The following is a 24,709-nucleotide window of genomic DNA, read 5'->3' on the forward strand; positions in this document are numbered from 1 at the left end:
ATCCATTTCTCGGTTTCAAAACCTAAGTGGCCATCTGGAGTCAGGCAAACACTTTTTCAGCTTTTATTTCCAGTAGCATAAATAAATGTTAACATTTATATAGCACTTCCTAGTACAAAGCAATGAACACCAGTTTAGAGTGAAGTGACTTAAGTTTTTGTCATTATTCTAACTTTGTTAGCGGCAAATCCTGCCCCATCTTCTACCCCAGGAGTGCCAAAGACCAATAAGACTCTGAATTGATGCAGTTCTATTGCATATGATAGGTTAGATGATACAAAGAGTCCCTCTTGTGCACTGTTGTGCTATATTCTGTGTACACCACTGCACCACCATGGAAGGAGATGTGAGGGATGGGCCACGGCCAAGGCTTGTGCAAGATAAGGGTCAAATTGTGCCTGCGAATGTACAAGGAGCCTTCCCTGTGATGCCCTTACAGAGCCGTCGGACACCTTTTCAGTCTCTTCACTTGGCATAGCACAAGGGCTGCCCCGCTACACAACCCTCCTATCATATTTACTCTTTTCGTATAGCACTCAAATCACCTTGCTGCCATGGAGACAGTAAAGAAATGCATATAATGGATTAACCCTTTATGGAAATTAAAGACCTGTTCACAAGGTCTTTGTTCCGAAGTATGCCATTTCCAGTTTACTTTTTTATATAAATCTAATATTGGTTTGAAAATTACAACACTTTTATAGTTTTTGCTATATTTTCAGTAAAATGGTGATTCTGTAATCCTGTAATGCCGTCACCATAATTCTACAGGCACAATATTTAACTTAAGCCACATAGAAGTGGAATTTCACATGATTCCCTTCCTTCTCCCTCATTGTAATTTCTTTTCTCTGTTCACAAGGTCCCTGTGTCACTGCCACCAGACTACCCCTCCGGGACTCTTTTCAGAGCCCATCACTCCCATTGTTCTCCTTGTTGTACCAGAAAGATTGCTGCGCAGTTGTGTAAGGTTCAACACTCCATCCCCTGCTGGCCCAAAAGATGAGACCAAAACCAATAATCAAGGTCTTCTGTGAGGACTCCTATGAAATAGTGCACAGCTCAACAATTAGGTCACCAGGCAGGCCATCCAGACAACTTCTTTAAGAACTTTTGTTTTTAATGTTGATGTGTTGTTTAAATTCTTAAAAATGCTTATTCTTTATGTGAAGAGAAACCGAGCCTTACAGTTAAGTTTTATTTCCCTGTGTAAGTACATCTTTACATTGCACAGATTATTAAACATAGAGCAGATCATAATTTGTAGACATCTTTCCATTTTTTGAAAATGCTATAATAACCTTTTGCAAATAAATTTCAGCCTATAGATTGTTCGTGAATTGCTATTGTGAAAAGTCATTTAAGTGTTCAGTATTCTAAATTCACTTTTGGAGCTGTGTGATTGGTAATCTACGCCACATGGTATTTATTGCTTTCTATTCTGATTGGATACTTTCACCTTCATAAACTACATCTGCCAAAAACAAATTGAGTTTACTCACAAAAGAAATGTTATATGGTAATTAAGTGAAAACAGATCCAAAATTCACGTTCTGGAAATGTAGCTGAATCAGAATGGCTCACAAATGAGAAAATGTTGGCAAAAGATTTCTCCCATTGTTCACTCAGACCTAAACACAGACATCCTTATTCAGCAAAAATATGGTAAATCAGTAATATCCCTCCCATAGCACTTTTCATTTTCAAAGTCCTTCACAAACATTAATTAATTTTATAATAAATAAGAGTGAATAAATAAAAAGCTGAATTGCTACAAAAATTATTTTAATTATAATTTTGTTTGTCTTTTCAACACAATCTAAATACAAAAGGAAAAATTCATTTTTAAACTAACTTAAAGGTTCAAAGAGCAGTCTGTCTCACTCATAGTAATATACTGCCAGCGTAAGGCACCTGGGAACTAATGTTCATATGCTGATGCTTTCAAGTCTTTAACCTTTAAAAATTACTAAAAGCGGAAACTACTTGGAAATTAATTTCAGCATTCCTTTTTCTTCATTATTGAAGAAAACACACCTGACTTGGTTTGTAGAACAAATTTTACCTTCACCTTATCTTCTTGCAATGGAAAGATACACACACTATTGGCTAACCAGCTCTGTACTCAGTATATATGCTGCAGTAGGCTTGGACTATTTTGTAGACTTTCAGATGTACAATAAATACTAGAGATCATATGATTTAATGTAGCATTGTACAGTACAGAGGCTTTCAACATTTTTTTCAGAAATCCTGGGAGGTTCTTCTTGAATCTCAATCAAAGATTATCTATTTGCTATACCAGTGTTTAGTATGGAATCACTTTCTAATGTCTAGCACAAGCAGTGCAAATATCAGAGAAGACAGCATTAAGCATTACAACCTTTATTAGCTTTCGAGTGAAGTCAACTTATTTAGTAAATATTTTTAAGAATGACAACAACTGAACTTACCCAGGCCATAGGTCTGGAGCATACCAGACATCTAAATTACAACCTGCCAAAGTGGGATGGAAATTTTTGTTTCCTTTCTGTAGACTGGCTAATTTACATTTTGGCACATATCTGTGTAAAATGACTTCCAGATGATAATTGCCAGTCTGGTGTTCTGTATCGATTAAATTCAGTAAGCAGACCTACCTCCACCTTTTCCATGAACTACCTTAAAATGTATACATAATGAAGACAGTGACTTCAAAGTCTTTAGGAAATCAATACTAAGTAAAGGCCCTATTCTTAAAGAAAAAATGGATAGCAATGTAACTATGTTTAAGAAACAAATAACAAACCACAAAAGCAAGAATATTCAAAATCAAGACTGCCTCTCTGTTGTGCTTAAATATTTCAGAGATCTCTAACAATTCTCTAATATTGCATGCTATATGTGCTTCAAAAATAGCTAAGCACAGTGGGATAAGTTGATGCCTCAGCCAGAAAGCTGGATGCAGAGAAATCATGAGAGGGCCAGGGCGAGCTACCCAGGCCAGCTTGTTCCCAGAAGAGATACTGTGGGAATTCCCACTGAGAAGAGTGCGCTCCAGTTGAAAGGGCTGGGGTGTCTGTCTTTGTATGCAGGGGCAGCTCTAGGTATTTTGCCGCCCCAAGCACGGCAGGCAGGCTGCCTTTGGCAGCTTGCCTATGGAAGGTCCCCGGGCCTGCGGATTTGGCGGCACACCTGCGGGAGATCCGCCAAAGCTGCGGGACCAGCGGACCCTCCGCAGGCATGCCGCCGAAGGCAACCTGCCTGCCGCCCTCGCGGCGACTGGCAGAGCGCCCCCCGTGGCTTGCTGCCCCAGGCACGCGCTTGGTGTGCTGGTGCCCAGAGCCGCCTCTGCTTGTACGAGAACAGGAGAAGACTGTACTGGAGAGCCAGAGCTCAGTGAGGAACGGTGGGGCTGCACTGAAGAGCTGGGGTGTGGTAAGGGGCACCAGGGCAGCCTTGGAGAGCTAGGATGTGGTGAGGGGCACTGGGGCTCTACGGTGCATATATTGTTTGGACTATGCTGGGGAAATTTTAGACTATGGTAGGGGAACTTTTGTAATAAATGAACCCCACAAGGGCTATATTTATACTTGATCATAGGCTTTGTACTAGTATTGGGGAACCTGAAGGAGGGAAACTGAGGCAGGTGTGTCTATCATGCTGCAGCCTGGCACAGGAAGGCACTCCTGGTGGGGGCCCGCCCTTCTTTCACCTAGATTTCCAAAAATTAATGCAAAAAGTGGGATCTTTGAACCCTTGGGCAAATAACAAGAGGATATAGGTGGCGTGCCATTATTAGCGGACTACATCAACTACAATGTGACTTAGGTTCTCCAGCTAATTGACTACAATGACACACAGGTTCCCAAGTCGCTTGTGTCTTTATGCATGTGAAGTGAATTTCATCTTTGCTCCCTAGGATGGTTATGGTCGAAGCATTTTGGGAGCTCTGCCTGGTAGAGAGGAACTAGATAGGCCTTTCATGAGTTTTACATTAACAAAAAGGCTTTAAAAATTGAAGAATACAGATGTGTGATAGGATGAGGTACTGGTATTATATGTGGATGGTGAAGTACTTTCCAGTTCATTAGTAACGGAGGAGGATGTTAAACAACATCTACTTGGGAGAAACATTTTTAAGTCAACAGGCCTGGATAACTTGCATCCAGAAGTCCTAAAATAACTGGCTGAGAAGATCTCTGGCCTGCTAATATTAATTTGTAACAAATCTTGGCATAGGAGGGAAATTCCAGAAGACTGGAAGAGTGCTAATGTTGTGCCAATATTTAAAAAGGGCAAGTAGGATGACCAGTTAGCCTGACACCAGTCCCAGTCAAAATAACAGAAAAGCTGATGGAATTTAATTTATAAAGATTTAAAAGGTGGGAATATAATTTATGCCTGTCAAATAATTTTATGGAAAACAGATCTTGTCAAACCACCTGATTTCATTCTTTAATGAGATTGCAAGTTTGATTGATAAAAGTAACTGTGTAGATGTAATTTACTTTTGAAAGGGGTTTGACTCAGTGACACACGACATTCTGATTTTAAAAATGGGCACTATATGATATTGGTAGAGCATTCAGTAAATGGATAAAGCACTGGGTTATCAGGCAGATCTCAAAAAGTAGTCCTCCATGGGGAATCATCATCAAATGGGGATGTTCATAGTTGGGTTCCTCAAGGATCAGTATTAGGCCTGACACTATTCAACATTTTCATCAATATTTGGAAGTAAATATAAAATCATTGCTCATAACATTTGTGATAACACAAAGATTGACAGAATGGTAATGATGAGGACTGGGCACTCATACAGAGCAATCTGGATCACTTGATGAGCTGGGTCCATTCAAACACACCACCTTTTACTACAGGTAGGAACAAGGAATGCAGATCATATCTGCAGCATGGGTCACTGTATCCTGGAAAGCAGTGACTCTGAAAAGGATTTAAGGGTCATATTAGATAAGCAACAGAATATGAGCTCTCAGTGCAGTGCTGAGAAAATAAAGGGCTAATGCGATCCTTGGATGTATAAATTAGAGTAGTAAGAGTAGAGAGATGATTTTTACATCAGTATATGGCATTGGTGAGAACAGTGCTGGAACACTGCATCCAGTTCTGGTGTCTATATTTTTAAAAGGATGTTGAAAAATTCCAAGCACTGCATTGTGTGGTGACAGACATGGTTCCAGGTCTCGAATAGTATAGGGCTCCCCACATCTCATCTCCCTACCTCCGGTTTGGATAAGGTGAATGGGTTGGGACTTTGACTTTCTGGGCAGTCCTGGAGGTATAAAGAGGCACTGTCCTCATACCCAGCCTCAGCTTTGTAAAACCCAGAGCCTTTGGCACCAAGTTAAATTCTATTCTGGAATGGTTCCAACAGGTAGTTCAGAGAGTAATTTCTCAGTGGCTAATAGATTTTAATAAAGTTGCGGCCTCCTCATTTAACCATGCTCTGGCATGTGTTTCTCATTGTTTCCACATCAGTGACTGGAAGCTGAAGTCAAACAAATTCAAATTAGAAATTTGGCACCAATTTTTAACAATCAGGGTGATTAACCACTGGAACAAACTACCCGGGGAAGTTGCGGATTCTCCATATCCTATGTCTTCAAATCAATTATATTCTTTAGCTAAACTGAAGTTATGCTTTAATCGAACACATGTTATCGGGTTCAATACAGGGGTGACATAATGGTACGTACAGGAGGTCAGACTATAGGATCTAATGGTCCCTTCTAGCCTTAAACTCTCAGTGTATGAATTTGTTTAAACTTGATAAACATCAGAAGAAAGTGCCTTCTGTAGCAGGCATGTTTTTTATATAAAACTTCCCCCTCCAAGTCCTCATGTTGGTGAGCATGTTTCAAGAAGGTGATCTGTATCTTGAAGTAATATATGTACCACATATTACTGCTCATAAATAGCAGTTAAACAAAACAGATTGACATGCTACAATAAATAGTGGATGGAGGATTTATTTTTGTTTGCTGATGGAGACAATCAATAGGTAAAACCTATGCAAATGTGCGGAGTTCAAGTGAGGGCTACCCTGAGCAGGAGTTAAGTTATGCACCCGCCTTTGTGCCAAATTTTTCAGTTTTTCTTCTTTAATGAATACATGTATTTTGTGCATTGGAGCATAGCACAGGCGCTTTTGGATGGCAGACTCTTCGAGAAAGAGGAAGAGAGTTTTAATCACAAAGGCAGAAACTTCACTCAGAAGTGATTCTACACTTTGTTCCATTTGCAAATGGTGCATATCGCCTTTTGTGAAACAGAAACCATGGCTTGATTCGTGATAGCACTTCATGGATTCTTTACTTGGGTCTTTTTCAGTCTACAATAATGCACATGAAAAGAGGAGATTCAACGTAATTCTACCCAACGGCTAGTGTAAGATCTCTTCCAATCAAGTTCTCTAAGCATATCCTTTTGGTTGAGCTTTAAGCAGCTTTTAAAATAACAGCATTAGCTCCTATTTCTGAACTACATTGAGGGTTTCAGTAAATGAAGGTACATCAGAAAGGAGGAGTGACTGAATACCAAGAAACTAAAAATTATTGCAACATATTTTAATGGGCATATCAGACTTGTAAACTAAATAGGTTATTGGAGAACTAGCTCCAAATTCTGAAATGAACTTTAGAGTTCATTGAAAAAAGAAAAAAAGCGTAATTGAAATTCATGATGCCAGTTTGGTTTTCGTTGCAGAGATTTATCATTGAAAGCCATATTGCTTCCCCTGCTCTTTTATTTAAAACTCTTCAATGCATTGTTTTTAAGGTCCATTTCTTTTACAAGCCTTTCCTTTCAGCTTGTTCAAGAATCAGGTCTTACGAACATCTGTTTGTGGCTAAAATCAGGCAGGACCCGGCCTGTATCCTGCCTCTCTACCCCCCTTTTGTTTCCACAAGCCATTGTTTCCGATTTCATGCTATCAGAGGGGCTGCATGTTTTCCTGCGTGAAGTTGTCAGAGAGATAAAAGCTCCGGAGCAGGGTCACATTTAGAGGGATGGGCATGAAAAATTGGTAAAATGTATCTTGAAGCCCACCCACAAGACTGTTCCTTGAAGCAGTTCAGAAATAGAAAGCAGAATTATTATTTTAACGCTGTGCAAATTCCAAAGTGAAAAATCCACAGTGTTGTAGAAAGTTTATAACTAGCAGAAGTCTCTAGTACCTCTTAGGCAGATTTCTGTTCAGTTGTCTTTTTCCTCCTGTATTTTTAAGAACAGCCAGTTGGAGTTTTAGAAAAAAAGATAGCATCGTCTTCATTGTTGTGTGTTCCCATATCTTTCCAGTGTGAGAATGAAGCACCAAAAGATTTAAAACAAGTGCTAGACCTTTCAACCATCACCATACTCTGAAGATGGTAGAAACATTAGCACACAATGCTAGTGACAGGTGTGGAGTATCGAATACTGTACTAGGCAAGATCTCCAAAGAAGAAGGTAATGGTGAACGGACAAGGGACAATGCAGCTTAATTAACTTAATGGAATACATTTTCAAAGCAAGGCACACGGTGCTATGCTTGCGACTCTGGTTATGGTTAACAATGTTGATGAGATAGTGTAAAAACATGAGCTTGGCGTCAGGCCCCCTGTGTGCTACTTTGAACATTTATCCTTTGTTTCTTTTGAATTCTAAATATGGCACCTTACTTTCAAAGGATTTTAAATTAATGCATTCGAAAAAAGGCAGTTGCACAATGTGGCCAACTTGGATAGAGTTTAATACCTTGTTCTCTCACGGCTACCTTTAACAGAATAAAAAGAAGGTATCAAACATGTCAATAGCAAAATTCCCACTGTCCACTGATTAATGTCAGTGTTACTAGAGCATCATCCAAGAAGATTCAGGCATCAGACAGAATAACTGTATTCATTTAGGTATTGAATAGATACAAAATTAAGAAAATACATTCAGTTGGTTCTGTGTTAGGTCTGTGATTGTATGAGACAACAGGTGCTGCTTTGGGCTCTAGTAATGAGAGGTCTGTACAATTCATGACAACAAAACAATCATGATATATAACTCACGTTTGTTTTTCATAGGCAACTGATGGGTCAGGAATACAGAGACAGTTATTATCTTACTATAGCAATGATTCCAAGCTACTACAATGATGTGAATTGTATTGAGCAGTCTAGCATTGGAACTTAACTCTAAGGAGGTAATTTGTTTCAGTAGTTCCTTTTCAAATGTTAAGTCAGCTCTTCACACGTCTTTAAAAACACTGCGAGGTCATAATCTGGATTTTAGCCAAGTAACCTCGATATGCCAGTTAATTTTTTCTATAAAGCAATGTTTTGGTTACAGAAATGCTAAAAAAAACATTCAAAATAGGGGTACACCTATGTATAGATTATTTTGTACATCTTCAAGTGAAAAAAATATTTTAAACTGTTTTTTAAGTAAAATAATTTTTTGGACTAAGAACCTGTATGGTATATTTCCACACCAGACCTTGTCTGTGAACAGAAAAACAAGATTTATTTTAAAACACAGCACAGCATTTAACAATTGACAGTGCTAGTACTGTAGGTGACACTCAAGATATAGCAATTAGGTGAATACATTTTTAATGAGGATATTATTTATTGATATTTATTGTTTAATATTGTGGTAGTGTTTAGAGGCCCCAGTCAGAGAGCAGGGCTGCATTGTGCTAGGAACTGGACGCACATGTATATGCACATATGTCATGCCATACCAAAGCACATAAAGTCCTGCAGTACTTTCTGGGATTTTGCCTAAAACTGTAGGATTAGGCTGAATGCCATTGTCTTAATCTGTGATAGGTTTTCATTGTATTTTATGAAAACTACATATACTCATTTAACAAAAGGCTGCCAGTAGAGTAATGGCAGATAATATGCATTTAATTTTCAGCCCAAAATTTCATGTGTACAATTATATGCCTTCTTAGTGCAAGCAGCAAAGCATGTGCACCCTCAAGCTGGAGGATGTACTTGCACATGTGACTACATAGGTGCCTATCTAGCTCTGCATGGAATTACATAATCAGTTTCAGGCTAAAATCAGTTTCTATGCATTTCTTTATTCATTTGTACACTGATGAACATGCATTAATCATTACATTAAGAGCTTTGAGGGGCACTTCAACCTCTATTCGGAAAACTTATTTGTTAACAGGTTTTTTCTGCAGATAATTTGCCTTCATTTGATTAAGTGTGAATTCTTTTTGAGGCTGTAGAATTTCTGTGCCAGCAATTCTCTTTGACATACCTGCCTGACTTTCTCAGGTGCAATAATTTGCTTTGTTTTGTTTTATCTTGAAAGGGAAAAGAAAAAAGGCTACAGTAAAAATTAATTGTGCATCTTGAAATCCATTACTAAAAATAAGTGAAAAAGACCTATCTTGAGGAACTACATAAGTTATTTCAGCTTTCACTTCTTGTAGAGTATGAAAAAGCTTTCTGTATGTTAAACAGTCTTGTGGACATCTGGCATGATTGGTTTTAATCTGCTGACTAAAAAGTCAGGATTAAATCTTGCTTTACACCTCTTTGTATTGCAGTCAGTAAAGTGACAGAGCTGCTCTGAAACAATGACACTACTTATTCCACCCAATATGCCATGTGGTAGATCACCCCCTTTTTCAGCACCACTTCTCTGCAAAGACAATGAAGCATCTGGTGGGGTTTTCCTGTGTCCAAGATATTTTTTGTCAGTAATTTCACTCAGCCAGTCTGCTTAGTTCTCCCCTGGTGCTAGTTTTTGAGACAGGGTGTGCCAAACCCAGTGGCAAGAGGTCAAGAGGCCAAAGTGATGAATTTTTATGTGCCTGTTCCTTGTGTTTCTGCTCAGTCATGATTCTTTGCGCTCTGTGCTGCTTCTGAAAGGGAGCCACAGTGGGCAATTTGTCCTCCTGGTCTGGAGAGAATGGGGAGGCAGATGAGTTAAAATGGCATGTATGACTTCGAACAGAGAAGCACATAAATGTTTTCTTATGGTGAAACAGAATACTCCTGTCACTATTCAGCACAAGAGGTACTTGGAGATTTGTAGCCTGTTGGCTTTCGATCAAGTGACAAATGAATTTAGCAGCACTTAAAGATATAGAGGCAGAATAGCACTTCAGCAACTAGTCCCCAGCTGTTAATGTTAACATTATGTTGCATTAACACATTTCAAGCTGCATTATTTCCCCTATCTATAACCATGATTTTTTTTTGTCCCAGGTCTCTGTGCTCCTGTGTTACATACCTCGCAGTGTTTGAGTCCTGTTTTGCGTCAGTGAAATGTTTTTAATCTGCATTTAATAAATTATGAAAAATATGCTTTTTGGTTTCTTGTCCTACTTGGGCCCTGTGTTCCCCTCCCATATCAGCTAGCATGGGAGAGAACACTGATCAAAAAGGATTAACAGGAGTATGTGAGTTGCATTTGTGCCACATCTTTCCATTTTCTGGCAGCAGTGCTGTGCAATGTCTGATGTTGCTGTTTAAGCTGGGGAGCTGCATTCATTGTTGAGTTAAACCCCACTGTATTCCTGTCAGGTAGTGTGAAGATACTCTTCCTCCAAATTCCTCTCTCTGTCTACCTCTGCTCGCCCATGGCAGCATGGTGGGCTCAGTGACGGTATTTGCCATACACTCCTGGCCAATGACAGAGCTCTTGATGGAGCCCAGAGACCATGGAGGGATACTTAATATTGCTGTAAGCACCATTTACAGTTCCTTCATTCCTACATGGACTGAAGTCCTCTGAGGGGGGGAACAAAGCTATTTAAAGATGGTGTAGAAGAGTCAATAGGGAAAACATCCTGCCTAACCTCCTTTCCCGCTCCATGTTGTCCCTCGTGTCTCACAGCTTCTTTTTCCATGATTTGCTCTCCTCTACTCTGTGCAGCATTTTATTTGTAAATACCTGTCATACACAGTATGACCTAGATTTTATTTACAAATGGTGCTTTTCATTCCTTTTATTCCAAAATACTTTTTTAAAAAAATGTGTTTAGTCCTCATGAAAGTTAGGAATTCAGCACTGGCTTGAATTCGGTTTAATTTGCTTAGTAAGGATCTAAACACAGCTCCAGCAACGTGCCTTGGTATTGACCTGCAATAATCCTACACTTAGTTCTGAACCTTTCTTGAGTGGAGTATGCTGTCATACCAAATTGTGTGGCAGCTTTTATAATGCTAATAATTGGACACTAAGATGATACCACCAATGACTAGGGATGAGCAAGCTCATGTTTTTACTCTAAATTACTCTGACATCATTGGCTGGAAAGTGTGACTTGAATTCATAGATTATTGGGTTCATATTCCATGCACTATTTTAAAAATGGAATAAAAGAATGAATGGCGAGGAAGGAGAAGAGAGGAAGTCCTGTGAGAACTGGAGTGGAGATTGGGCAGAATGAAAAACAAAGTCAGGGAAACTAAATGAAGAGAAGCGGGGGTGGGGAATGTTAATGCAAAAATAAATACAGCACATATAACACATACATTAGGGCACCTACTTTGCCAGATTAGCTTTTTGGGTCATTCTCTCTTCTATTCCTAATCTCACATAGCACCAGCTTCCTTTTAAGCTAGAAATCCTCCTTTTTCCCCCATTTGAATCTTTTCTTAAAAATGTAAATTTAAACTCATCAAAAAATGATTTGGCTAACACAAAAATAGTAAGGCTCCCAAACCCCTACGTTCCACAAAGCTTTGCCATTAGTCTTGTTACCTGGGCATAATTTGAACGCAGGGTCCAAAAGTAGATGGTTTAGTGCACTAACTCACAGTGCATCATGTCGTCCTCAAAAAACCATATTTTTGACAATTAGAAGTAAAAAAACATTCTTTCTGCCAAACAACCGTGTCAATTTTTTGTAAATAAATACATAAATAAATGTCGTTAGTTACAAGCATGATAAACCTTTATCTTGTAGTGGAAAAATGTTGCTACAGTTGAGAGAAAAATATTTTGTTGGAATATGCAGAATATCCACGCTGGTGCTAGTATCAATGTAGTAAATAATATAGGTGGACAACATAAGTTATGAAGCTCATGTAATGAGCAGAAAATAAAACCGTTTGTCCTGAGCATACCACGTATCACAAGCTATACCCAAGGAATTTATTTTCTGCTTGCGGTGGTGGATCATTTTGTTTGGTAGAGCATTTCTGCTAATGGTAATAGGTTTGGAAAATGTCATGTCCTGCTGTTCATATGTCAGTGGGATTAGCCTCACCCTTCAGGTGCTACTTGACATCTGATGTGGTAAATTTGTAATAAGATTTAAAAAGTAGTTAGGGTCGTGGAATTGTACAAGCACAGATCTGTAGTCAGGCTAAGAGCTCTTTTTGACTGGTCTCTTCAAATGTACAGATGAACACATAGATATATTTTTTATCTTATCTGTTATGTTAGGAACAGAGATGAACCAAAAGAGTTGACCTCTCACATAACGTGAAGTATTACCTGGGTGTGATTCCACTGAGATCAGTGAAGTTATCTCAGGAGTAAATTTAGGCTAAGATGTTTGTTTTTAGTTTGTACAAACAGGTAAATTGAATACTTTGCTCCCTAAAGCCTGCCAGATCATATTGTTTGGCACACTTTCTGACTTTGAAGAGCAAAAACACTTGATGTGCCATGCCAACTTTCGAAAAGATATCCTATCAATTTATATACTTCATAGGATGTTAATTTTATTTATAGTAAATAAACTTAATTTCCCTTGTGCTAATTTCCATTTTAGGTGTAGGTGCTCATCTGCCTTAGGGTTTCTAGTAGGAAATCCCTTCTTCCAGCTGACTGCAGTGCTAGTTCAGGAAAGCACTTACGCACATTTTATTAACTGCAACAGGGATGCTTCTAATTGTTCATAATTACTGCTAAAACTTCCATAGTGGTAGGTCAGGTTAGTGGGGAAAAGGAGGAGCTAAACTTTATAAGGCTCATCAGGAAGGTGTAGTTGGATGAGCTCAGTAGTAACTTTATTTTGGACTTCACTGAGGAAGATATGACTATCTTAATCCTTATCATGTGTGTAATACTTTCCGTTTTCTTAGTACTTTGCAAACATTCACTTAACGGTAGTTAATACAAATATTACTTAATCTTTTTACTGCCTTTTTGAGCAAATATCATCCATATTTTGCAGATGAGAAAACAGAGGCAGATCTATGTAATGTAGCCAAGGTCAGAGAGGACGTATGTGTAAGAATTAGGATGAATTTAGTAGTTCCTGGCTCCCTGTGCCATGCTTAGACCACTAGTTTACACCTTTCTCAAATGAGCCCCAAGATAAATGAAAAAACAAAACTGGAGTCATTTATTACATAGAATGGCAAAAAATAGCTTACAGCTTCAGCATCCTAAATGCCAGTTCAGCTTATGTTGTAAGGAGAACTGCTCACTGTGGGGCTGATCTGCAAGTCCTTACTCATATGAGATGGCCTCATGCAACTGTTTTTAGGAATGGCTTTACTTGGATATACATTTTAAAATACAGCTCTTAACACCAAATTGTGCATCAATGTAGACATGATAATGGTCTACAGGTCTAGTACCACAGAATGAACTCCTAAACAGCTACCAACCACAAACTAATAAATGCAGTAGTTTATGACATTTGCTTTTTTCCTTAAATAAGAAAGGATGATGTAATTATATGAATACTAAAATAATTTGAAAACACAGCTGTTTGGGGGATATGCAGAGTTGCATATTGGTTCCATATATAAACAAGGCAAAATTACTTGCCTGCAATTTTTACAGAATGTTAACTTTATCCAAACTCTCAAACCTGGTTGTTAAAAATTCTTTAGTTTCCCCACACGCTTTAGGTAGGATCTCAATTGTCTATAACTGTGCAGGCATCAGTGATGTTTTTCCAGGAGTCTTTGATCAGATATGGGTTTTAATTTTGCAAGTGTTTCTCCTTCAAGCTTTCTGTATTTCTGTTGGTCTTTGGGAGTTTTCAATTCCTTCATATATTGTATTATCCAACGACCAAGGGAAGCTATTTTTGTGGCCTCTTCTGGAAAAGGACTTGCTTTCTTACCAAGCCCAAGCCAGATATTTCAGAGACCTAAACTAAATTGTAAGATGGGGAGCTACAACTATTTCTCCAATTCCAAGTCCAGTGATACAGCTGTAATTGAAGAATGCTTATTCCAAAATTGAATGCCGCTGAAGTGTCAGACAGAAAACAACAGCAGTAGAGTTTTTAGGGTTTGTATCTTAATAATAGAACACTTAATGTTCAAGTTTTTTGGAGAAGTCAGCTGGAAAATTAGCCAGTGATAATTCTTAACACAATGAATGTTGGTTAACATGTTGGCAATTCAGAAAACTTTATATGGACAGAAAACTGGATGTGACGTGCCTGTTTCTAGTCAGTTCACTGTTTATTAAAAATTCATGAATTCAAGAGGAAGCAGTGTTGTCCAGTAGACAGAGCATAGGGCTGTGACTCAGGAGAGTGAGTCCAAGGAATTGCACTTCTCTCTCCTTTATGATGTGAAGTTTGTTCCAGTCAGCGGATGAAAAGTGCTATCTTAATGCTGGGGTCAACAACAAACAAAAATAAAAGGTGTTTTACATTGTCCTACATCCCTCCCCTTGTGGTTAAAAGTAGCTAGTGCAACATTGCCAGCCTGACAATTTCCTTATAGTTTTGTGGCCTAACTTCAAAGCCACACAAAACTTCAGGTTCAAACTGTTATTCTTGGGGCCAGTGCGTGAGAGAGTGTAAAAAAGGAAAAAAGGATAGCTTCTAATGGGTGTGTGTGTGTGTGTGTATGTGTCAGGCTCAGTCCCTTCTGCTTTGCTTCGTCTTTAAGAGAAGATGTCAGTCCCTCCCCTGTTTACTCTGCAGGCTGGGTGAGAGGAAAGGAAATGACGTTGTAGGTACCTATCCCGTGTCCTACCCAATTCCTGCTTTTCTTTTGGGATGGAAGTTTGCTTGACCCTGACCCCCCACAAGTCAGCTGTAGATGTCAGCGCTGTCCTCCAACTATGTCACCTCTGACTATGGCTTGTAGAGTGTATATCTGTGAATAACGTTGTTTGCAGCCTAATAGAAGATGATAATTCTATTAAATTGTCCTGTTTCTGTGGTTAAGTTTAAGGGTTTTCTTCTAAATGCTCTCGTACTGAATCTGTAAGTTTAGTTCATTTAACTTTTTCTTTAACTTGTAGGAGTTCATGTGTCAGAGCTGTCTTTAACACTATTTGGCAGTGCCACGAACGGGTACTATGCACATATGAAGTCTCTTCTAGCAATAACTCTCCAGCCCTGCCCTCAGACCTCCGCTCATTATCATGTCATTCAACTCACATCAAATGTACACTTAAAATTTAATGAACATAACAGAAATCTTTAGAAGTATCAAGACAGGTGCTAATTATTTTGCTTTCATGTTGCCTGCCTTCCCAACACTCTTCCTTGTCCATACTGTAGTGCAGTGGAGGGCAACCTGCGACCGCACATGGCCCATCAAGTTAATCCGCTGGCGGGCCGCCAGACCGTTTGTTTCCATTTGCACGGCCGCTCGCAGCTCCCAATGGCTGTGTTTCACCATTCCCGGCCAATGGGAGCTGCGGAAAGCGGCAATCAGGCCCTGTATAGTGTGTTTATTGCAGGTTCTTTGGGGAAAAGACCTTGTCTTCCTATTTGTCCAGAAAGAACCAAGGACATATTTAGTGATGTATTATTAACAGTGATCTAAAAGGTTCTTGAGAAGAGAATGTTCAAATAGGTTTGAAGCAGAGTGTGATATAAAGAGTTGTACTGGAGTAAGGGGCAAGTCCATATCCCAGCCTGCAGCCGAGTCATCTCAGCTGGGCCCCAATGAGATTCATAGAAGGAAATGGAGAGGAATCTTGCTAGTCTGGCACCAAGCAAGTCTCCTCAGCATGCATGTTTGAGATTTTCAAAGTTTAAATTTAGATTTAAAGGGGTATTTTTAGCATAAAAGCTACCATCACTGGCGCTGCTCAAAGAGATACTTTAAAACTGAAATAAACCTTTAAAAGCTTTAGATCTACTAGCAGGCCCTCTGAGACACACTACAACGCATCCCATGGAAGTCTATAGGCCAGGACTTCAGTGGTGACATCAACTGTCCTGTAAGTTGCACCGTGAGGTAAATCGGTCATAAAATTGATGTAAGTGGCAGCACAGTGTAATTTGCACTGATTTGGCATCAGAAAATATACAAACCAGGTATACCTTACATACCGAGGGGACAGAAGGTGATGTAACAAGAAAAGCAACTAACAGGATGGTGTAAAATAAAGCAAGCCTTTGCTTTAGCTTACTTCACACCTTCCCCAACACTTATGGGGCAAAAAACTTCAGTGGATGCTGCTGCTGTAACTGCTTATGCCAGGTCTGAATATGGTCCTCATAGATTATAAGATTAGTATGACAGTAATTTCGCATGCTGACTGAATGCCCAAACTGGGCAAGTTAAAGTACTTTGTGACATTCCCATATATATTTGTTTTCCATCAGATTAGGCCATCATTTATATCACTGCTGAATTTTGGCCCCCTTGGAATGTAGAGATTTTGATTGATTTTTGACTTGTGACTATTTTAGATCTAATCATGTCTCTGAAATGTTCATGGTGTTTCTATTTCTTCCCCGACCCCTCAATCTCCCACACTGGTTGAGTTTAGCCTGAATCAAGGACACTTTGTCCAGCTGAAAATAGGTGTATATTCTTTAGGGTGGATTTTCGTTGTCTTGCATTGGGCATTTATTCCTGCAACTTCTGCAAATGTTCATATAAGTTATGTGGCTGAATAGCTATGCACCACAGTGAAAGGTTAAACCTAAATTTCTATTAGAATGGTGTGTGTACAAAAATTAAAACACTAAAATGTTGATTAAACATAATCTCCTATCCAGAAGTTTTAATTGTGTATCACTGACTGGTGGAAAAAGCTAGATCAGACTCTGGCTTTCTCCAATAAACACTCAGGGTCTGAATCTGATCTCTTTTACTCCAATGAGTTCAGTGAAATTACTCCTGAGGTACACCAACATAAGTGAGATCAGAATCAGACCTTCACAGATCAGAAACAGCCTGAACAAGACAGATGTTTCTGTACTCCTGAAGTAGCAAGTCCTCTAGCTCTCAAATTGTTTCAAATACAATTTGCCTCCTATGATAATAAAAAAGCATTTGGTTGTCCTAATTCAATAAATGTCAGGCAGATTTTTTTTTCAAGAGCTGTTTCAGGAAAAGTGGCTAAAAGTATTTGTTTCCTAATTGAGATGAGCTATGTATCTCTCTTACATCCTGTCAAAATCTACAAGAGATTTAACTGAAATAAAATTTAGCATCTTAAAAGATTATTTGGTTACTGGTATGTTATTTGGTTCAGTGTCTTAGCCCTTTTTCTCTTCTGTGCCTTGCTACTTCTAAAAAGAAACACTTTTGCTAAACCCATGAAGGTTCCTTGGAAATTACTGAAACTTATTATGAATTATAGTTGCAGTTGTTGCTGGAACTTTTTCATTATAACGAGACACTGAAAATGTTCCAATTATTTTATTTTAGAAGAATTAATAAGTAATAAAACAAAGTTTCCTGAGAAGATTATTTAAATCACATGGGAAAAGTAATACACATATTTAGATTCTTAGGCAGAGATAATAGGAAAGTTTGACTCCATATGTATTGGACATTGCATTTTTTCAAAATCTTTTTAATTTAAGTAAGTACAGGCATGCAATAAAAGACACAAATCACATATCGGAGTTTGACATAGAACTCTAGAAGGTGACCAGGGAATAGATGTGCAAAATAAATGAGAAAACAATATTGCAGTTTTCAGCAAAGGATTACACTAATGAGGGAAAAATGGTACGATTTACTGGTTTATGGTATTTTCTGTATATTCCGTGAAGGGTTGCCATGTTTCAATATACATATGTGTCTCTGTTGCTAACAGAATAGTTTTATTTGGCACTGCAGAATACTGTAAAATATTTTAATGCACTGCATTATAAAGTTAAGCAGAAGAATTTTAAAGGTTGCATTTATTCTGCAAATGAAAATGAGATTCATTTCCTGAAGACTGCAGAGCATACAGAAGTAACTTTCTGACTTTGCACAATGGTAAAATACAGTAAATTCTCAGTAAATTGATTACATCAGAAAAGTTAAAGCTGTGTTTCACAAGTCTATATAGATGAATGTCACAAGTATTTTTTTATGTTACTTTGAAGAAGCTATAGGAGTCTACCTGTGTGGATAATCCAAGTAAAATTGGAATAAGTTATGTCTGTATCCTAGCTAAAGGATGAAGGCTGAGTGACAACTCTCCTGCAAGCACTGTAGCAATATTTAACTTGCAAAAGAAAAACAAGGGCCTGAAATTAAAGAAGAAAAAGAAGAAAACTTGATAGAAGCTTTTTGCTATCTGGTTTCCCATCATCTAAAAAGATGCCTTTAAAGACCCTTAGAACATTGAAAAGAACTGCATGTTTTCATAGCATTTTGATTTTTTTAACCACAACAAAAAATCCCTTCATAAGTAGACTTGGCTAAAAAGGCACATGTTCCTGAAAGTTTTCTGCTTGGGTGACTACGACTTTGTAGAAATTGAAAGGAGAGGAAAAAAGGAATGCTCCAGCTTGTATAAGAAATGAACCTTTGCCCAATCACTATTTGTTTGTGAATAAGGTAACTTTTTGTGTGTGTGAAATTTGAAAGCAATAAGGTATGTGGGTCCTTTCTCTTTATTGGTTCTCAAGAGTCGATCAGATTTTTATTCTTTTAGAGCAGCCTGAAGTTGTGAGATAAAGCAGCTCAGAAAAAAATGTTCTCAAGCAGATGCCTTTAAGAGACAGAAATCATGAATTTCTTGAATTGCAACCACTCTGGGGGTGGCTACAATGACTTTTTGACAGTGACAGTAACTCTGCCTTGTCTTTTTGAGCCCTTCTTTGGCCCATTCACTCCGGAAAGCTGCTTAAGCGCACTTAAGCGCATTAGCATTTGGATGCTAGGGGACCATATTGACCCTCATTTGGAAAGTTTAAATGAGTGAAAGATGGAGCGATTTGTTAGGGCTTTAGAAACCAGCTTTAGAGAGCGGCGGGTTTTCCGCTTTGGTTTGTTCGGGTGCTTGTTCTAATCTGGTGCGCTGTTTAAAGGCGACCAGACTGATTTGTGACACATGAGTCCAAAGGGCTATTTTTTTGGGCTTGACCCGATTAGCTAATCTGTGCTTTGAATTTCAATGGCTGGTATCAGAGGGAGTGCACTTTGGGAATGGCTCACTGTTGGATTACCTCATTGGTAACTGCATACAGACACAGATGGCAAAATGTTAATTACTTGTCAAAAGAGACAAAATGGGATCTAAGGTAAATTGTGGTGATGTGTGGAAAAAGTGATTAGGTCTATGTTAAAAAATTAAATGAAATCAAAACTGCAGCTCCCCGAAGGATTTGGCATGCCACTCTTTCACCATCCTCTCAGCATGACCTTTACCAGTTTAGTTATAACTTCTTCCCTGTGTTTGCAGAAGCCTGATCCACTGAACAAAAATGATCTGAAAAATTGTGACCACAAACACCATTTTCGAGGATGTTTTGTGTTACTAGAAGCACAGATTTTTTTCCTCTAGTGAGATTTGTGTTTTTCAAACATTTCAACAGCAGTGTTTGTGCTGCTCTAGTCTAGATAATGATTGTGCCAGAATTTGCATTCTGAGTCCCTCTTGCCAGGGATTTATAATTTAGTGTAGTAACATTTATGAAGGGTGGAAAATGAATATCCAGAGGAAGAAGTTCAGGAGGAAATATTTTTAGCAAAATGAGAAGGGGAAATCAATTAGCAATGTTTAAATTCATAGGACTGAAAAGAAAGATCAGATTTATTTGTGTTATATTTTTCTTGTGATACACTCAGAAGTCATCATCCTTTAAAAATGAAATTTTATGGCTTGTTGTTATTATTATTTATCAGTATTATGATAACATGTAAGGGCTCCAGTCAAAGATCATGGCCTTGTTGTGCTAGGTGCTTTATAAAGAGTAAAAATAAATAAATAAATCTTTGGATATTCAAGTATGTGTTTGGTTATTTTTGTTAGGAAGTACATTTGTTCAGAAGAGCAGTCACTGCAGATGTTCAGCATCTTCTTAAAAATAAATGAATAAGTGTTGTTGCAAATATACTAAAAATCCCATTACAGTCTTTCTGGTACACAGTGCATTTCTAAAATAAGTCCAACATATGTATTTTTTCAGGAAGGAAAGAAGCAAAAAATAAAATGATAAATGGAATTGATGGTTTTGTGGCTAAAGATAAACTAGATTCTATTTCAGGCTCTGCCAGAGACTTTCCAGGTGACTTTAGCCAAGATAATAAGAGGTGAAATCCTGTTTATATCAGATTCTTATGTGGCTTAAACAGATGTTATGCCACATCTGAATTTGGTCTTAGCTTCAGTTTCCCCATCTGTAAAATGGGATAATGATACATTTGTAACTCACAGGGGTATTATGAGAATACATTCACTAAGGATTGTAAAATGCTTTTAGGGCCTCAGATATAGGTGCCTTAGTAACTATAGAAGCAGAAAATATTTATTTTATTATTAAATATTATGCAAAACCAAAACTAGTTTTCTTGCCTGTATGGAAAAGAATAAAAATGCACTGCAAGTAAATCCCCACTTTCTTTGTTCTCACTTTAATTCCTGTCTTGTGCACTATTCAGTTAGGAAGCACTAACAAAATAAATCTCTATGCAAGAAGACATTTCTCATCAGCTCTCCTAACCCTGCATCATATCTGGGCCCAAATTCAGCAGCCTGTCCTGTTTATCAAAACACTTACCCATTTGCTTAACTTCAGTAGGGCTTATGCATATGCTTAAATTTAAGCATATGTTTAAGTGCTTTGCTGAATCCTCCAGATTTCCATCTGTAATTGAATGCAACAGAGAAGTCCCTTTCACAATAGGCATACCTAAAGCTAATTAATACAATATTTAGGAGTATAGTGCCGTCACTTGTTGAGAAGGGTGGTCATACAAGAGGATTTGCTTCTCCGATAGACTTAGCCCCGGCAGCCAATTGCAAAGTTATAAAAGTTTTGTTGGTTTATGTTTATAGATTGAAACCACATTTGAGCATGAAATTTTTACAATAGATTGTCAGGGGTTCCTAAATTGCTACATGTATTACTGTTTGTATGTGAGCTTGAAGTTCCATCAATTCACTTTACAATTTTTTAAGGAAGTGGTATGTGAAACAAAATTTGGGGTCTGCTGGGCTAGCAGGAATGGCTGTTCAGGATGGTCACAACTAATGTCTGAGGTGGGATCATGTAATAAGGTCAAACCTTTTAAAGTAAAAATGCACAGTACAATGAGTTAAGAAGTTAATGTTTGCTTTAAGAAAGAATTTTCTTGGTTTTGTCAGTTTGTGTTAGAACATTAATGTAGCTCATTAGCTAGATTTTTAGTGAATGGCAATACATTAAATTAATAGTGTTTTGTATTTAAAATTGACCTTCAGCAAAAACACACTTTTCACTGAGCATTTGATCAAGCCCTCAATGTTTATTGATTGAGAAGGCTACAAAATGGGGGTTCATCTTTCTGATAAAACCATCTCTCTCTTGCTTTCTTTTTTATTAGACACTTTGTACAAAGGCTACAATGCAGACTATCCGGGCAGCTGACACCAATGAAGTAGTCAAGCTAATATTCCGTGAATCTGATAATGACCGAAAGGTATGTAACCGAATACAGACATATCAGAGAAGATTGTTGAACATCTCCTTTTCAGATTTGCAAACATCAAAGGCAAAATTTATCTCTGGCTGTAATTTCTGGAAGTCACTTATCAGGGATGAATTTAACTCCAAAAATGTAGTTACAGAATGTAGGCTAAGATAACTTAGCACCTGATCCTTTAGGGTGATGAGCATCATCTTGCAAGATTGGGCTGTTAGGTGTGAATTATTGTATGATTTGTGATGCAAGTGAGTTTTTGGTAGGTTGTATTCTTTCCTGAGAGGCACTTTACGTAGCCCTGCAAATATTAGACTTACACATCATCATTTAGGGGGAGAATATAGATGTCCACACTCTTCAGAACTGTTTGTTTAATCTTGTTAGCTGTTTGCCAGTGAACCAAATGGGCTGATTGATAAGGAAAGAGATTTAGCGATCTAGAAATTTACTTGATTTTTAAAGGGCTGAATTTATATAGTTGAGAATGACTGACTGCCTATCTCATATGACCACTTAGGCCAGAAGTTCTTCCCTGATTTTTTTTTTCCTGCTTTACTTTCTCAGGTTATGTTACAGTTAGAAAAGAAGCTCTTTGACTATTTTAATCAAGATGTTTTTAGAGACAACAACGGCACTGCGGTAAGTTTGTGGCTATGCAATATTTTAAAAATAAGTCGTTTTTTTACATATCTACATTTATGGTGGGCACATGAGATTAGAAGTGGGACCCACCTGGACAAAATAGCTCAAAAAACCATGGGTAAGTTACCTTTTTTGGGGTCTAAATATATTACTGTGGATGGAAAATTGATATTGACTATCTTCACATACCGATATTTTTCTCTTTTTGAAACATTTGGTCCAATCTATGCTTTGACATAGCCTTTCTTTATATTATCTCGCTAAAAATTCCCTGTTCCATTTCCAATTCCATTTGACAGATAAACAAGAGAAATGAAAACTTGTCTCTACATTTATCTGTTTTATTTCTCTTAACTTTTTTAATATCAACTTGAAGGTTTATAATTTTATTCTTCTTTCAGTACAGCTTTATCTGCTGAACAAAGTCACTCCTCTTTACTGCAATTCATAATATACCAGTGGTATTTCAACTGACAGTTTGGACGATTTCTCATACATGAACCACATGCCCATACACACATACTTGTATGCAAACTCATATGCAGACATGATACTTTAACATATTACATTTCAAAATCAGCTGCCATTTCATTCACGCGCCGAGAAGCAGGAAATCTTCCAGATCAAGCATGGAAGGAAAAAGATAAACGATATAATGAGCCATTGGAGATAATCTAATCTTCATGGTCTAGTTAAACACGCAGCACCATGATCACTAAAAACAAACTACCTATCTAAAAGGATAAATGTTCCTATGCCGAATTCAACCAAAAAAATCCATCGCATCCTTCATCAACCAGCGGTCTTGTACCAGCCTGACAGAAATTTAATTCAAGCTGGCTCCTGAAAATAATTATTGTATTTTAAGAGTAGTAATCATTGGTCGGGACATGATTGAATGTGTCCATGCCTATTGACTTTTTCTATGATTTATAGCTTTGTTTAGTCGATATTCCCATCGAAATTGTATAATTAATTATAAGTGGGGCTGTCAGGTCTGCAGGATGGAGTGCCCTGATGAGTATTTGGGAAGATTAAATTTTCCTTAGCTATACCGATGCAAGGCTTGGGAATTTTCACAGCACTATGACTGTTGGATAAAGATGTTTTCTGTGTGTTTAGCAACTGCTTTAGCTCAAGATTCATTGATTTTCTGAGCTCTTTTTTATCAGTGTGGTGTCTCTTCAGTAACAGTGGAATTTGTGCAGATGTGACAAGACATGACAAATATTTATTAAAAACAGCCTACTTTATCATTGTCCATACACAGTTATTCCGTCTTTTTTACACTTTAATCAACAAAAAGAATTCTTAAGATAGATGTAGAAATGGTTATCATGTTTATGAAAAATCTAAAACAGATACAAATTATCAGTTCAGCAGAAATACTGTCGTTTCCAGTCTGAAATATTTTAGGTCTAATATTTTCCAAACTTCAGCAATTGTCCCCGTTTCCTCCACAAAATGGCATGTACAATGAGTAAGTGAAGACCCTTCTATATCATTCTGTTTAAAAAAGATCAGTGCAGATAGCAGCTTTACTAAGGTATGCAAGAAGATAGAAAAGGGAAAATTCATGTCAAATCTCTAACTAATGCAAAATTATCATAGAACATCAAGTGAAATCTACCTTAGCATTGTAATGTACTTCAAGGACTCAGTTCAACTCTAGTATAACTCCATTGACTACAATGGAGCTACAGTGCGTACATGCTACAGTGGTGAGTGTTACAAAGAAAATAATGGAAAGGATGGAATGCATGAGTCACACGAGGCGGAACTTGGCTCTGATTGTCACATTAATTCCCAAATACAGTGAGTTTAAATGGGCATCTAAAAGTAGTATCTTTGGGATAGAAGAGCTTAGAAACACTGGTCCTCAGATCCAGCCAAGTTCTCCTGTACAATACCTGCACGTCCTCCTGTTAACTTGAAAAACGTTACAAAGAAAAACAATTCAAGGATAATTAATTATTTAACCAGAAAAAATCATAATTGCTATTGATTTGTGCAAAGGAACCATTAATTAAATGCTGCCAGTTCAGTAGCCAATTAAATAAATATATAGCAGGAATGTAAAAACTATTAATGACTGTAGGAGAATGATTAAATCATTAAAAATATTTTATAATCCTTAACCACTCTCAAAAATGAAAAATGGTTCATATATTCATATATCTCACATAAACTATATTCATGAACTATATCAGCAGGAAAATCATATTTTGTCCTCATGAATTTGACCATTACTGTACTATAGGAGTTTTCAATCAACTCATTATCTTAACAGCTTTGAGGCTGATCCTGCTTCCACTGCAGCTAGAGGA

At 37.8% G+C, this 24,709-nt stretch overlaps 1 protein-coding gene across 9 annotated transcripts in view; it reads left to right on the forward strand.

Annotated features, from left to right (window-relative positions):
• The window catches only part of INPP5A (inositol polyphosphate-5-phosphatase A), a 404,737-nt gene that overhangs the window by 333,296 nt on the left and 46,732 nt on the right, over window positions 1–24,709 (forward strand). For all 9 annotated transcript variants that reach the window (XM_039480835.1, XM_039480836.1, XM_039480830.1 and 6 more), the window contains 2 exons: window positions 21,642–21,737; window positions 22,305–22,379. In XM_039480835.1, coding sequence (XP_039336769.1) covers window positions 21,642–21,737; window positions 22,305–22,379 — 171 coding nt within the window. The remainder of the gene's footprint in view (window positions 1–21,641; window positions 21,738–22,304; window positions 22,380–24,709) is intronic.

The sequence above is a fragment of the Mauremys reevesii genome, linkage group 7, assembly GCF_016161935.1.
Source record: "Mauremys reevesii isolate NIE-2019 linkage group 7, ASM1616193v1, whole genome shotgun sequence".
Lineage (NCBI taxonomy): Eukaryota > Metazoa > Chordata > Testudines > Geoemydidae > Mauremys > Mauremys reevesii.